Below are 14,931 nucleotides of genomic sequence, written 5' to 3'. Positions count from 1 at the left end.
AGGTGGACGGGTTAAGGGGGCAGAGGGGCTCGGGCTCAACCGTCTAATAGGTATGCGTCTTTTGGCGACAGTCTGTTCAAGCCATGCTAATTTCCTACTAAGCTTCCTGTTCTTAGCAGGCACCGACCTCAGTAGGCACTGTTTCAGTTTTCTAGGTATTGCCCACCCCGTACTTTTATGAAGGTGCCCGAGGGCCTCCGCTCCGTAACAAACAATTGGAGGACAGCTCCATAAAACATGAAAGAAGTCTGCTGTTGTGTACCTGCAGCGTGTGCACTCCACGTTCCTAGATGGGTATATTGTGTGCAGGTATTTGGGTGAGAGGTAAGCACTATATTGCATTGATTGAAACTGTGCATCGGCGGAGACTGCCTGCACTCCCCTATGTATCCTAATCCGCTCCTCCGCCATTATTGAGAAATCACAAACCCGTTGCCACGTCCTCTCAACCTCTCAACCTTTTATTCTTTTTTATTTTAATTTTGGTATTTTTCAACAACAGCAATACAACATAGCATTCAGTGCAAATCAACCCTGCAATCAAATTACCCTCCAACCCACTACCCCTCATTGTACTCTGCTCATAAAGTAACAATATCCCTTACACCAAGTGTGTAAGCAAGAGTATCTGATAAATTATGTTCATCCACTTCATGTGACCCCATCAACAGGTTCAGTGTTACTATCTTGATGAGCGCACAAACAATTCCTAATCCGAGTCAGAATCCAGAGCCCCACTTGTTTTAAAGTTCTCTATTATTTGTCTCCAGGCTGCCACAGCCTCAGGGGCCTTTTTATCAGTGCACAAAATGCGTATGATGTTCCTCAGCGGTTCCACATTCCAAAACATCACATACCAATAGATCTACACATGGTACCCAGGTCCCCATCCGACCCATAGCAACTCTGCGCTTCGCTAGAAGCAGCGTAAATTGTAGACATTTGTAAGACATTTTACGCCCTCTGGGTTTCTTTATTATCCCCAACAAGCATGCATGAGGTGTCCAGGGAATTTGAATGCCCGTGACCTTACCTGCTCTGGGAATTACCTCCCTCCAGAAATTCAAAACTTCGGCACAGTGCCAGGCCAGGTGGAGGAAGCCTGTGTCATCCTCTCTACAATGCACACATCTCATTGTCTTAGTAGGATCTATCCTATGCTGCCCTATGGGGGATATGTTGGTACGATGCAAGTAATTAGAGTGCACCAATTTGAATCTATGACTACAGAATACTCACCTCACCATGCCGCATGCAAGGTCCCAATCCTTCTCAATTGGTTCACCCAGATCCCCCTCCCATGCTACGCTGTTACGGTAAGTAGCTTAGTGGCATCTTCCTTAATTTCCCTATATAAAAGTGTAACAATATTTCTACCCTCCTGCCATCTAATCGGACCTCCCAGCGTGTGAAAGGCAGGTTGTGCAGCCTGATATGCATTACATATTTCCCTCACCGTGCTCTCCAACTTGGCATAGTAGGGAAACTGCCCGAGCCCCACCTGAAAAGCATCCCGTGCGTCTTAAAATGTAAAGAAAGCTTCCCCTGAGAAAAGATCACCTACCAGGTGGCATCACCCCGCTTTCCACCCCATCATGGATATGTCCCATTCTATGGCCCGGAAGGGTTCAAGGTCTCAAATACATAGTTCTCTCTCGAAGAGGGTCCTACTTAATAGTTTTGTGACATCTCCTCCCAGACCCCAGCTGTGTGCCTCACCAAATAGGGGACCGATTCATCCGCGTGACCACCCCTCACAAGCAGACGCGGTAAGATGCTCTCACCAGTCATACCCCCCAATAATCGCTTCTCCCAGTTGTCAGTCTCAGCCAACCATTGAGCTGCATGCTGAAGGTGTGTTGCATAATATTAAAGCTGTATATCCGGCAGCGCCAGACCCCCCCCCCCCCTCCATGTCTCTTTTCAGTACCGCTAACGCAACACGACTGCGCCCGCCAGCCCATACCAATGCAATTAGTAAACTATCCAGGCACTGAAAAAAGTCCCTCCTAAGGGGAAACAATGAATTCTGGATAAGATGTAAACAACCGTGGAGAAATACCATCTTTGCAGTGGCCACGCGCCCAATCACTGACAAAGGCAATGTCTTCCAGAAGGCAGTAGACCCAGCCAAACCCCTCAGTGCCCTGTCCACATTAAGGTATCTGTATGAGTCGACTGTGTGTGCCACCCACAGCCCCAAATAGCGAAAGCCTGTTCTCTCCCAACTAATCCCGAGGCCAGGCAACTATTCGGGCAGCACCGCAACCAATCTTCTCGATGGGAGTAATAAGGTCTTATTAATATTGAATTGCAGACAAGATACGCTACCAAACTCCCTCATAAGTTATGCAGGCGTGAGATCGATTCCACAGGTGTGTGTAGATAAATCCGTGCATCATCTGCATATAAAGAAATAATGTGTTTATGTCCTCCCACCTGTATACCCCAAGGCTTCAGTTCCCTGCGCAATTATATCGTCATGGGCTCCACGGCCAAGGCGCACATGAGTGGCGAGAGAGGCCAGCCTTTCCTAGTGCCCCACCCAACCACCCAGGCCTCGGAGAGTTCACCGCACACCTGTAGTCTCACCACAGGGTCCTTATATAACAGTTGTATTGCCTCGAGCACTGCCATAAGAGAAATCCCGCTAACAGTATCGAAAGCCTTCTCTAGGTATATTGACATTAAGGCCATATCCTAATCACTGCCATTGGTTTCATGCAAGACATGCGTCTGTGTCCGGAGATAATGGGTCATACTACGAGCTGGCATAAAGCCGCATTGATCCTCGTGAACCAAGCCAGTCACCACCTCACGTAACCTGTTAACTAGTATTTTACAGAGTACTTTAACGTTCGAGGCATGTGGGCTGCTGAATTCATATCTGTGCATAGATCGCCGCCTACTGCTGGGTCCGGATGTTTGCACGTTGTTGTCCTGGAAGAGTCTTCGAAGTATCCTGAGATAGGTGACTCCTCCCCTGGACCACAGTGCGCATGGGCATCCTCTCCATCCTCAGATTGTTTTTTTCCGCCATTGGGTTCGGATGTGCTTATCTTGACTCAAGTTAGGGAAAACTTTTTTCAGGCCAAAAGGCCTTTAGTTCGCGTCGGTACTGTTCCCGATCGGTATCGACAGTTACTTGTTAGTTTACTGACTTCAAAAACAACTTTTTCGCATCATATCCGACCATCGAGCCACATCGACGATGGAATCGAGGACACCATTCAAGCGGTGTCCTGTTTGCAATGCGAAATATCCCCATGTCGACGTCCACCCGGTGTGCAACAAATGCCTTTCACCGGACCACGACGAATCCACATGTATGGCCTGTGCCCGATTCCGATACAAAAAGACTCTCCGGAATCGACGAGCAGCGAGACTTGAAGCGCAGCAAGCGGCACCGGCCCCGACCAACATCTTCAGCGCCGAGGACGAAGATGTGGAAGGCGTGGAGAACCTACCCTCCAGCCCCGCTTCCGAACACAATTCCGGATCGGAAGACATCGAAGAACAACTCTTTCACAGGGATGAAGCCGACACCGAGGTAGGAGACTACGATGAGGCCTTAGGGGCCGAAGAAAGTAGCTCCGGTGACGAGCAAGGCCTACCCGTACAGACGGAGGATATCCCAGTGCGTCAATCTATGGCTCCGGTCGAGGGATCGCCTTCGGGCCTTACCCAAGACCTATCCCGCAGTTCTTCGGCCCCGCCCTCTGGCCCGGCCTCGGACATTCAGCGACAGCCATTAGTACCCAAAACGACTGGTTTCCCTTCCTCGAAACCGAAACCGAAAGTCGTATCGGTTCCACAGAAACCGAAACTGAAAGTGACACTGGTCGGATCGAAGCCCACTACACCTTCGACGCCAGCCAAACCCGTCGGCACCGACCGCACCAAACGGGACTTCGGTGCCGAACTCGCAGCACGGAAAAAGGCCATCGGTACCGACAAACCGCCTCGGCCCCCGGCACCGAAACAATCTGCTCCGGCCACTAAGGTCAAAATGGCCGCTGCCTCGCACACCACTTCGAAAGCAGCACCGAAGGCCCAATCATCGACGCCTTCGACAGCTACTACCTCTCCTCGACTTGATGACCTCGTGGCCCCAAAGAAGTCCACGCCTGCCTCTACAGAACCGCTCGGCGCCAAAGAACCGTCGGCGTTCCAGGTGCGACAAGTTGCAGCGTCCTTGCAACGCGTCAAAGAAAAGGCAGCCCTCCAGGACACGTCCGGCTCCGAGCCGAAAAAAGCTCAAAAAGCTTCTCCAGCACCACCCCACATCACTTTTGGCCTGCCGCCATCCACGGCGCCCAAACTGTTTGAAATAAGAACACGTGTCACCCAAACTAGGATCACACCTGCCGAACGCTCTCCTACAGAGACGTCACCGTCCCACATCATCGATGCCGACACCGGCAGAATTATGCTCCACAAGCGGAGAATATCTTCCGAACAAGCTTTGGACTCCTACCGGATCCCGCTAAAGAAAAAGCTGCCAGTGGATTCGGAACCAGTTCTTTACGAACGTCTCCATACCTCTTACCCACATCCACAGTCCTTCTCTCCAACACCCTCCGAAACCGACGTTTTGGAGGACTACATGGGTGACAACGTCCCCTACCCCAGAGCGACGGACCCTGAAGGCCAACAGGACCCTGACCAGGCTTGGGATGACCCTGTAGACCCGGGTGCAACTATGGATACACAGGACACGCAGCTATATGGCGCGAAAACGTTCCCCACAGAGGACACTGCCGCATTCAACGCCCTCATTGAACGTGCTGGGGCCAATCATGGTGTGCAACTCCACTCTGACACAATCGAGGACGATTTTCTAATGGATACTTTCGCATCCTCAGAAAGGCATATCAAAACTCTACCCATGTTGAAAGGTGTCCTCAAACCAGCAAAGGACATTTTCAAAGAACCCACCAGGGCAAGAGTAATAAACCCCAGGATCGACAAGAAATATAGGTTGGCGCCTGGGGACCCTACGTACATTAAAGGCCAGTTGCCTCTGGACTCCATCGTAGTCGCTAATGCTCGCAAACGGGCGCACTCGCAGACAACTGGGGATGCTCCTCCCCCGGACAAAGAGTCCAAGGTGCTAGAGACCTCCGGCAAACGGGTTGCAGCCCAGGCAGCTAACATATGGCGTATTGCCAATACCCAGGCGCTCCTAGCTCGCTACGATCGCGCACACTATGACACATTAGAAACCCTACTCCAACATCTCCCTGACCAATACAAAGAGGGAGCAGAGATCCTCATCAGGGAGGGACAACTCCTCACAAACGCATCCATTAAGTGTGCACTGGATGCCGCAGATACAGCTGCCAGAGCAATAAACACCAGCGTCATGTTACGACGACACGCCTGGTTACGAATCTCCGGATTCAAACCTGAGGTTCAAAATAACATTCTCAATCAACCGGTCAACCCCGACTACTTATTCGGACCAGAGGTTGACACCACCCTAGAAAAAATAAAAAAGGACACAGACACTGCAAAGTCCATGGGGGCTCTCCAAACGCAGACCTTTCGGAGTGGCTCCTTTCGTGGCCCCGGAAATAGAGGAGCAGGTAGAGGACAGGGGTCACAGCAAACCTACAACAAGGGCAACACACAAAGTACCTACGATAAAAACACCCGGGGTGGATATCGTGGCTCCAGCACAAAAGGCAGAGGACGCGGATACGGCAATACCCGGTCCTCCCCCAAGAACAAACAGTGACGCCCTCTCCCTTCCTCCCGACCACATAACACCTGTCGGGGGAAGGCTACAAAGGTTCCTGTCCACGTGGAACTCCATCACCACGGACAGGTGGGTCAAAGATATTATCAAACACGGTTACTGCCTAGAATTAACCTCCACTCCACCCACAATACCGCCAAAACACCGTCCTATGTCCTCAGAGCACTTAGCGCTATTACAGCAGGAAGTGCTAAGTATGCTGAAAAAAGGCGCAATAGAGGTCGTACCCGTCCACGAGCAAGGTACGGGGGTGTACTCCCTATACTTCTTAATACCAAAAAAGGACGGGTCACTCAGACCTATACTAGACCTGAGACCCCTCAACCGAAACATTCTCTCAGAGCATTTCCACATGCTCACCCTACAACAAGTCCTCCCGCTGCTCAAACAGGGAGACTTCCTGGCCACGCTAGACCTCAAAGATGCGTATTTCCACATACCCATTCACCCCTCACACAGAAAATATCTCAGGTTCACTATTCAAGGGCAGCACTACCAATTCAAGGTTCTTCCCTTCGGCGTGACAACAGCACCCAGGGTTTTCACAAAGTGCCTAGCTACTGTGGCTGCACATCTACGGAGGCAACACATTCACGTCTACCCTTACCTGGACGACTGGCTTGTTCAGGCAAAGTCAGCCCAGCAATGTGCCAGCCACATGTCCCGCACCATTCACCTTCTTCACAGTCTAGGGTTCTCACTAAATTACCCGAAATCACATCTCCAACCCACACAACAGTACCTAGGTGCGACCATAGACACTCTGGCAGCCACAGCTCAGCCAAATTTAGTGAGGATCACCAGCATGCAAATGCTGATTTCCAAGTTCAAACCCCAACACTCCCTTCCCGCGCGAGTGTTCATGCAGTTGATAGGCATGATGGCCTCCTGCATTTTCATAGTCCCACACGCGAGACTACATATGCGCCCGCTTCAGGAGTGCTTAGCACGTCAATGGAATCAGGCTCACGGGCAACTAAAAGACCTAGTGTTGGTGAGAGCGGTCGAGCATACAACTCTCTGCATTGGTGGAATCCACAAAACCTTTGCAAGGGCCGACCGTTCCAAGAGCCTGTTCCACAAATAATACTGACAGCGGACGCGTCTCTCCAGGGATGGGGAGCTCATGTACTCAATTACACAGTGCAGGGACTATGGACAATACAACAAAAGAAGATGCACATCAACCTTCTAGAACTGATGGCAATCTTCCTGGCAATGAAAGCATTCAAAGTACACTTGTGCAACAAAGTCGTGTTGATCCGGACGGACAACATGACTGCCATGTACTACATACAGAAGCAGGGAGGAACACACTCTCCACAGTTGTCTCATCTGGCTCAGAGCATGTGGAAGTGGGCCATTCAGAGGAACATGTTCCTCATGGCGGAACACCTCCCCGGCAAGGACAACCAGATGGCGGATCTGCTCAGCAGACACAGCCACCAGATGCACGAGTGGGAGTTACACCCATCAGTACTCCAACCGTACTTCCAGCAGTGGGGTCATCCAGAGATAGACCTATTCGCCACAAGCGAAAACGCAAAATGCCAAAGCTTTGCCGCCAGGTTCCCACATCCGCAGTCGCAGGGCAATGCGATATGGATGAACTGGTCCGGCAGATTTGCGTACGCTTTTCCACCAGCACCATTGATACCGCTGGTGGCACGCAAACTCAGACAACACTCACTAACACTCGTCCTGGTTGCTCCAACATGGACACGCCAACCATGGTACACCACCTTTCTCGAACTTTCCGTGGTGCCGCATCAAAGGCTGCGGATCAAACCCGACGCAGAACCATGGAGAGATTCAGCACCCAGATCCGCAACAGCTGAACCTGGCAATCTGGCTCCTGAAGTCCTAGAGTTTGGCTACCTAAATCTGCCACCTGACTGTATGGACATCATTAAGGAAGCTAGAAGACCCACTACCAGAGCTTGCTATGCAGCCAAATGGAAAAGGTTCGTCATTTATTGCAATAACAATGACATTAACCCGCCAGACGCATCCATCCAAAACATAATTTGTTACCTCTTACATCTATACCGATGCAATCTGGCATACACCTCAATACGTGTCCATTTGACCGCAATATCAGCCTATCTCCAGAACAGGCAGCACCTCTCTTTATTCAGAGTGCCTGCCATCAAAGCATTCTTGGAAGGACTCAAACGTGTAATTCCTCCAAGCCACCCACCAGCTCCAATGTGGAACCTCAACTTGGTCCTCACACGCCTGATGGGTCCACCCTTCGAACCTCTACACTCATGCGAGATTCAATTCCTCACCTGGAAAGTAGCTTTCCTAGTAGCGATCACTTCTTTGAGGAGAGTTAGTGAACTCCAGGCACTAACCGTTCAAGAGCCATTCATACAGGTTCACGCCAACAGGGTCGTACTACGTACCAACCCCAAATTCATGCCCAAGGTGATATCGCAGTTCCACATGAATCAAACTATTGAACTGCCTGTTTTCTTTCAAAACCCACAAACTGTCGCAGAAAGAGCACTCCATACACTGGATGTAAAGAGAGCCCTCATGTACTATATAGACAGGACTAAAGTCTTCAGGAAAACAAAACAACTTTTCGTTGCCTTTGCCCCACACCACAAAGGTAACGCCATCTCCAAAGCAGGTATAGCCATATGGATCGTTAAATGTATTCAAATTTGCTATCAAAAAGCTAAACGCACATTAACGATTCCCCCACGAGCCCACTCAACACGTAAGTTAGGGGCCTCCATGGCTTTCCTGGGAAACATTCCTTTGCATGATATATGTAGAGCAGCCACCTGGTCCACTACACATACATTTACCAAACACTATTGTGTAGATGTGCAATCAAAACAGCAGGCAGCTGTAGGACAGGCTGTTCTCAAAACTCTTTTTCAGACCGCTGCAGCTGGCACTGGTAGCCGCCGCTAATAGAGGGTACTGCTATATATTCTATGCACAGATATGAATTCAGCAGCCCACATGCCTCGAACTGAATATGCTACTTACCAGTATGCATCTGTTCTTTGCATGTAGGGCTGCTGACATTCATATCGCCCACCCTCCTCCCCGGCGCCTGTAGCAGCTGCAGCTCTCAGAATTACTGTAAGCATGGTCATCACTTTCTGTATCTACTCCATCACTGCCACAATGGCGAAAAACAATCTGAGGATGGAGAGGATGCCCATGCGCACTGTGGTCCAGGGGAGGAGTCACCTATCTCAGGATACTTCGAAGACTCTTCCAGGACAACAACGTGCAAACATCCGGACCCAACACTAGGCGGCGATCTATGCACAGATCTGAATGTCAGCAGCCCTACATGCCAAGAACAGATGCATACTGGTAAGTAGCATATTCAATTGAAGGTGATCATAGTCGGGATGATAGGAGGACGGATACCCTGGTGCACCTCCTGGCTTCAACATGAAATGAATGACACCGTTGCCCATGGCAGGAGGCAGGGTCCCAACCGCCCTACCCTCCAGAAACACCTCCAACTATTTCTCCGTAAGAACCAGGTAAAAACTTTGTAGGAACCGAGTGGGAACCCCCTCCACCCCTCCCCAGGTGCCTTTGACACATTAAGCTCCTTGGGTGCATGCCTCCAGAGTAACAGCTTCCTCTAAGGCTTGTATCTCCTCTCCAGGTATACAGGGAAGAGCCATTCCAGAAAGGAACCTTTTATCAATTCCGGACGATCATCCCCCCGCCCCCCAGCCTGGTATACTTTCTTGAAGAGGTCTATCAGGACCCCAAGAACATCCCAATGCCTTGTCACGTATCGGCCAACCCGTGCCTGAAAACAAAATAGAGGCGGGGATCTCAAATCCATGTTTTAATATCCAGGCTCAAAGCTGCCCAGTGTAGTCTCCATCCCTATGCAAACGTCTACGATAGTCAGTTAGTGTGTGACGATCAAGGGATTCCCAATTTTCACCTAGGGTGTGCTGGATGGCCTGTATGGTTGTCCAAACCTCCTCTGAAAATGTTCCCCCCACCTGGAACTCAGCCAATCTAGTTTCATCAGCAGTTATGTCCGCCAGCAACTGCTGGCACACCCCACATGTGACCCTATGCAAGCACCCTGCACTACAGTCTTATGTGCATCCCATTCGGTGACCCTGGGTGCAGCGGTGCCCAAATTGTCCTCCAAATATTCTTGCATGACTGTTGCTAAAGTCTCCAGACTGGCAGAATCAGTCAGTAGATCAGAGGGCATTCGCCAACTCCACACCACAAGCGCACCTCTGTCCCAGTGTCGGCCGAACATTACTGGCGCATGATCTGACAGAAATCTCTCCAGGTGCTCCACTGTATGAATCATCTCTGAATCCACTCCCACCTATAACAGTCGGTCCAATCGACTGTAAGTGTCATACGTCAGTGTGTCAATTCATTCCAACTCCTGTGAAGTGTACGTGTTGTAACTTATGTTTCCCTGCTGCTCAGCTAGAATGACTGTGGTGTGGAATGTTGGATGGATGGAATGTTGGACGTCTGTGTACGCCAGCTTTCTATCAAGCCTATATTGTCCATAACCCTAAGTAGTGGTACCGTCATCCGAGGTTTTGTGCTCAACCAGGGAGAGTGCCTATCTCTGTTCCCATTTAGGATACAGTTCAAGTCCCCCGCTCAGATTATGTGGGGGCCCCAACACTTCCCTCCAACAAGGACTGCATATTGTCAAAAAATGAGCGTCATCATTGTTTGGGCAGATCTGTTCAGAATGGTGATGTCCTCCCCGTCGAGTTTACCCTGGAGCAATAGACAACATCCCCCACATCCGCTTCACTGTCGGTATGACGATGCAGAACCCCAGGAGCCTCCCATATGGCTACGTGCATAGGATGAATATGTTGCCGTGAAGAGTTGCCCCCTCCTGTCTAATTTGTGCATCTTGTTTCCCATTAGATGTGTCTCCTGACATTTTTAAGGTCACATCAAGTTAAGAAAAGTTCCAATAGTACATAAAGTGAAGCTGGTTCTTTTGAGCTTAAGGGATGACCTTAAAAAGATCACCTGTTCTGTTTGGGGGTCAGTGCTTGGTGACATCATTGTAAAGCAACCCCAAGGGGGCCTCAGCATGCATTCTAGTCTGCAAGCTACCTGATCATAAACGTGAATAGTACAAGATCTCTCTTTTCTTTTCCATCTTAAGGTGCTACATCTCATAACCCTAGTGATCCTAATTGGGGTTCTCGATCTTTGTATGAAACGGATGGTTTTTATTTGGTGTGTGGTGACTGACTGCAATTTAGTGCTTGTGTGGGTGGATGTTGTTAAATGTGCTAATGTTGCTCCATGTTGGTGTCTATGATTCCATACTTCTGTCTGAGATTTGTATTTTTGTTTGTGGCTTCAACTTACGCTTCCTTTCATTAGGAGCGGCTATGTTACCTGTAGCTATATTTGTTCACTTTTCTGATGCTTTTGTTGACAGAGTGAAGTCCTACATTACACACATTTATATTCTTGATGGTGCATATCTACTCTGCACCCAGAAATATTTCTTATGTACTTTCCTGTATCCCCCAGGCAGTGTTGCTGTGACTGAGGCTGGTTGATGTTGAGAAGGTCTGCCAACCGAAAGGGCCAGTGGGATGTCTGGACCCTGCTTACAGCTAGACGTGAGCATGGAGCCACCGGAGAAGAACCAGGTAGGAAACATTCTAGTACACTGAGCATGAACTTTAACTTTGAGAATGCATGGGAGCACGATATGAATGGACTTTTACACATCTCTGGACATGGATGAGGATTGTAACTGCAAAACAATTGCTCTGATTGCACATATTGAACAGATTCATTGGAATTAGCCCATGTAGTAGAGGCTTGTATTTACATGGACCTTGCAGACCTAGGATTTACACACAGGTTTCTAAGGTTACTTATAGAAAAGTTATCCTGCTTATAATGTTGGGGAAATGGTCATAAACTGGGGAGTGTGGCTACAGTTAGATACTGTCCGGTTGGGTTTAGGGAGCTGAAAACCCCGAGGCCTTTTTAACCAAGCGGTTCTTGACCTACACCTTGGTCTCCACTTGTTCCCATAGATCAAGATCTCTAGTGACTATAATCCATGGCAAAGTAACAGAATTCCTGGTAGACACCATTGGTTTCACATAGTATACTTAGTATATTTTAGACCAGTAGAGACTAATCGCCAGTCAAGAGGAGATCATGTGACACAATTTTGTTCTGTCAGTGTGGGCCTCAAGGGCCCTTCCTTATGTTCCAGAGTTTAGTAGCGTCATAGTATGTTTTTTTTTTTTTTTTTGAAACCGTTTATTGCAATCTCAAGTATATACAAGTATGGGCCTACAACCTTCCGGCCGGCCGCTAGAGTGACAGGAGCACCTGACAAACTTACAAAAGGGCACTTGGCGTTGCAGAGAAGTAAATCAGGAGGCATCAACGACGTGGGCCACATGACTCTAAGCCCACAATACGGTTTCATTTTATACAAACACAACAACATAGAAAAACCACACCCGCAAGGCAACCCGCAATCAAAGGTAACCACACGTGCTCCTCAAATGAGGGACCCCAACCATCCATGGGAATCTAAAGAGGGGGAAGGGAAACAAGTCCAGGACTGGGGGAACTCTGTGCCCGGGGCTGGGGGAGGGGGTCAACTAGGGGGACGGAGCCGGTGAGGCAGCAGGCAGCAACGGTGGCTCGCAGATACCCCCGCGGTAGGCGTTCCAGGGGCCCCATATTTTCACCCACGCCCCAGGCTTGCCCCTCGCCACATACACCACCTTTTCTCGGAACATGCACCAATCCATATGTTCTTTCCAGGCCGACACCGCTGGGATCCCCACAGTTGAGCGATGTCACGCTTAGCTATCATATATCCCAGAGTCACCCATCGCGTCTGCGGAACCGAGTAATCAGTTGGTTCCCACACATTCAGCAAGCATCTCCTCGCTTCAGGCAACAGCGCGACATGCGTAACCAGACGCAGGACCTCATGCACACCACGCCAGAATCGCTCCACCTTCGGGCATTCCCACAAAATATGCAAAAAAGTCGCCAAAGCACCACACCCACGCTTACACAACCCATCCTCAGCATAACCCATACGCAGAAGCCTTGGCCCCGTCATGTAAACCCGGTGGAGTATCTTAAGCTGGACGAAACGAAGGCGAGCCGGTATGGCCACCTCCTTAGGAGAGGCCACCGCGGAAATCCAGTCCTCGTCGTCCAACTCCAGCCCGTCGGCAACCTAAGCCTCGCGGAGGCCGGTCAGCAGGCCCGAGCGGTCATTAATCAGTTTTTTGTAAATGAGGGAGATCGTGCTATCCGGAACGTGGCCATCCAGCACTCTATCCTCCAGGGGGGAAGACTCCGGGATGGAGGCGACGTCTGGGAAGACGGAGCTCAGCGCATGACGGACCTGCAAGTACCGAAAGTATTCACTGCCCTGCAGCTGAAACTCCGTCTGCAGCGTCTCGAATGTTTTAAATCCCCCTCTCGTCCAGAGGTCCCCCACTTTACTGATGCCAATCGTGTCCCACTTTTCGAAGCCCTTCGAGTTCCACTGGGAGCCCAACCGCTGAGGCGCATACAACGGCGACGCCCGGGTCAAACGGTCCTTCCACCCCATAGCTGCATTGGCCGCGTGCCACACCCGCACCATGACACGCGTGGGCCCCGTCAAGCGGGGATCCGGCGCGCCAGAGTAGAGTGCTCGATTGTAGTCGCCACCGGGCAGGAGCATCTTGTCCATTTCAAATGCCGGGTTCAAGGCGGGCCCATAGAGGCCGTGATTAATTGCAGCTAGCTGGGAGGCCCAGTAATACCGCTTAATGTCCGGGAGGGCAATCCCCCCGTCATACCACGGGAGCGTCAACTTCGCCAGGGCTATACGCGGCCTCCCGTCCCAGAACAGGCGGCGCTGTAAACTCTCCACCTCACGGAAGTAGCGCGCCGAGACTAGGTCCATAGTGTTCTGGAGAGCGTACAGGAAGCGCGGCAACGACATCATCTTAAACAATGCCGCCCGGCCGAGTGGCGAAAGCGGCAGGCGCCGCCAGCGCGCGACGTCCTCCTTCAAGCGCTGGAGGGGGGGAAGCAAGTTTCGCTCGTAGCGGGCCTCCGGGTCCAGCGTGATAAAGACACCCAGGTACCGAAACCCCTGCGAGGCAATCTGGATCGGACATCCCCGCGGGAGGACGGGAGCCTCCCCGGAAAGCACATAGACACATGATTTAGCCCAGTTTATGACAAGGCCTGAGTTACGGCCAAAGGAGCGCAGGACATCAACCAGGACAATCAGTGATTTGCGCGGGGAGGCTAGGTACAAAAGGATATCGTCAGCGTAGAGGGACACGCGGTCCTCATACTCGGGGGTCCAACGGAGACCACGGATGGAAGGGTGCCACCGCAGCCACTCCGCCAGGGGTTCCAAGGCCAATGCAAACAGGAGCGGCGACAAGGGGCAACCCTGTCGCGTGCCCCGTCCCAGCGCGAATGGGGCCGAGACTCGCCCATTCACTACCACCTGCGCTAACGGGCCCGAGTACAACAATTTGACCCAGCTGATGAATCCCGGTCCAAATCCAAATTTCGCCAGCATCGCCCAAATGTATGGCCATTCGAGCGTGTCAAACGCCATGGTGGCGTCTAAGGACGCCAAGATGGCCGGCTCCCGCACAAACGGAACACGCGCGAGCACCCCGTGCAAGCGCTGCAGATTGAGGGCCGTGTTGCGATGGGGGATAAAGCCAGACTGGTCTTGGTGGACCAAATCGCCTACCACGCTGACCAGCCGGTTGGCGAGCACCTTGGCAAGGATTTTGGGCTCCGCATTCAAGAGCGAGATAGGCCGATAGGAGGTAACCCGGTCTCGGGGTTTCCCCTCCTTGTGGATCACCACGATTGTAGCCAGACGTTGGTCCGGCGGGAGGGAGCCCCGCGAGTGGGCCGCCAGGAACATCGCGCGGAGGTGGGGTGCCAGTACGTCCGGTCGCAGCTTATACAACTCGATAGGGATGCCGTTCGGGCCCATGGCCTTGCCAGATGCGACCGAGCGTATAGCGAGGGCAATTTCGTCCGAGGTAGGAGCAGCATCCAACGACTCCCTGTCCTCCACCGAAAGGGAGGGCAGCGCGATATCTCGAAGCAGGGCATGGGAATCCGCCTCCGAGCAGGGAGAGACCGGGGAA

General features: G+C 51.2%; 1 protein-coding gene across 8 annotated transcripts in view; it reads left to right on the top strand.

Moving 5' to 3' along the window:
* TMEM94 (transmembrane protein 94) overlaps positions 1 to 14,931 on the top strand; it is an 805,258-nt gene that overhangs the window by 103,259 nt on the left and 687,068 nt on the right. For 6 of the 8 annotated variants that reach the window (XM_085617011.1, XM_085617013.1, XM_085617005.1 and 3 more), the window contains exon 2: positions 11,297 to 11,418. In XM_085617011.1, the coding sequence (XP_085473137.1) occupies positions 11,362 to 11,418 (57 nt within the window). In that variant the 5' untranslated portion in view covers positions 11,297 to 11,361. The remainder of the gene's footprint in view (positions 1 to 11,296; positions 11,419 to 14,931) is intronic. The other 2 variants (XM_085617009.1, XM_085617006.1) reach the window with 1 other exon arrangement.

The sequence above is a fragment of the Triturus cristatus genome, chromosome 7 (genome assembly GCF_964204655.1).
Source record: "Triturus cristatus chromosome 7, aTriCri1.1, whole genome shotgun sequence".
NCBI lineage: Eukaryota > Metazoa > Chordata > Amphibia > Caudata > Salamandridae > Triturus > Triturus cristatus.
The sequence above is the reverse complement of the archived record's forward strand: the minus strand, read 5'-3'. Positions and strand labels throughout refer to the sequence as shown.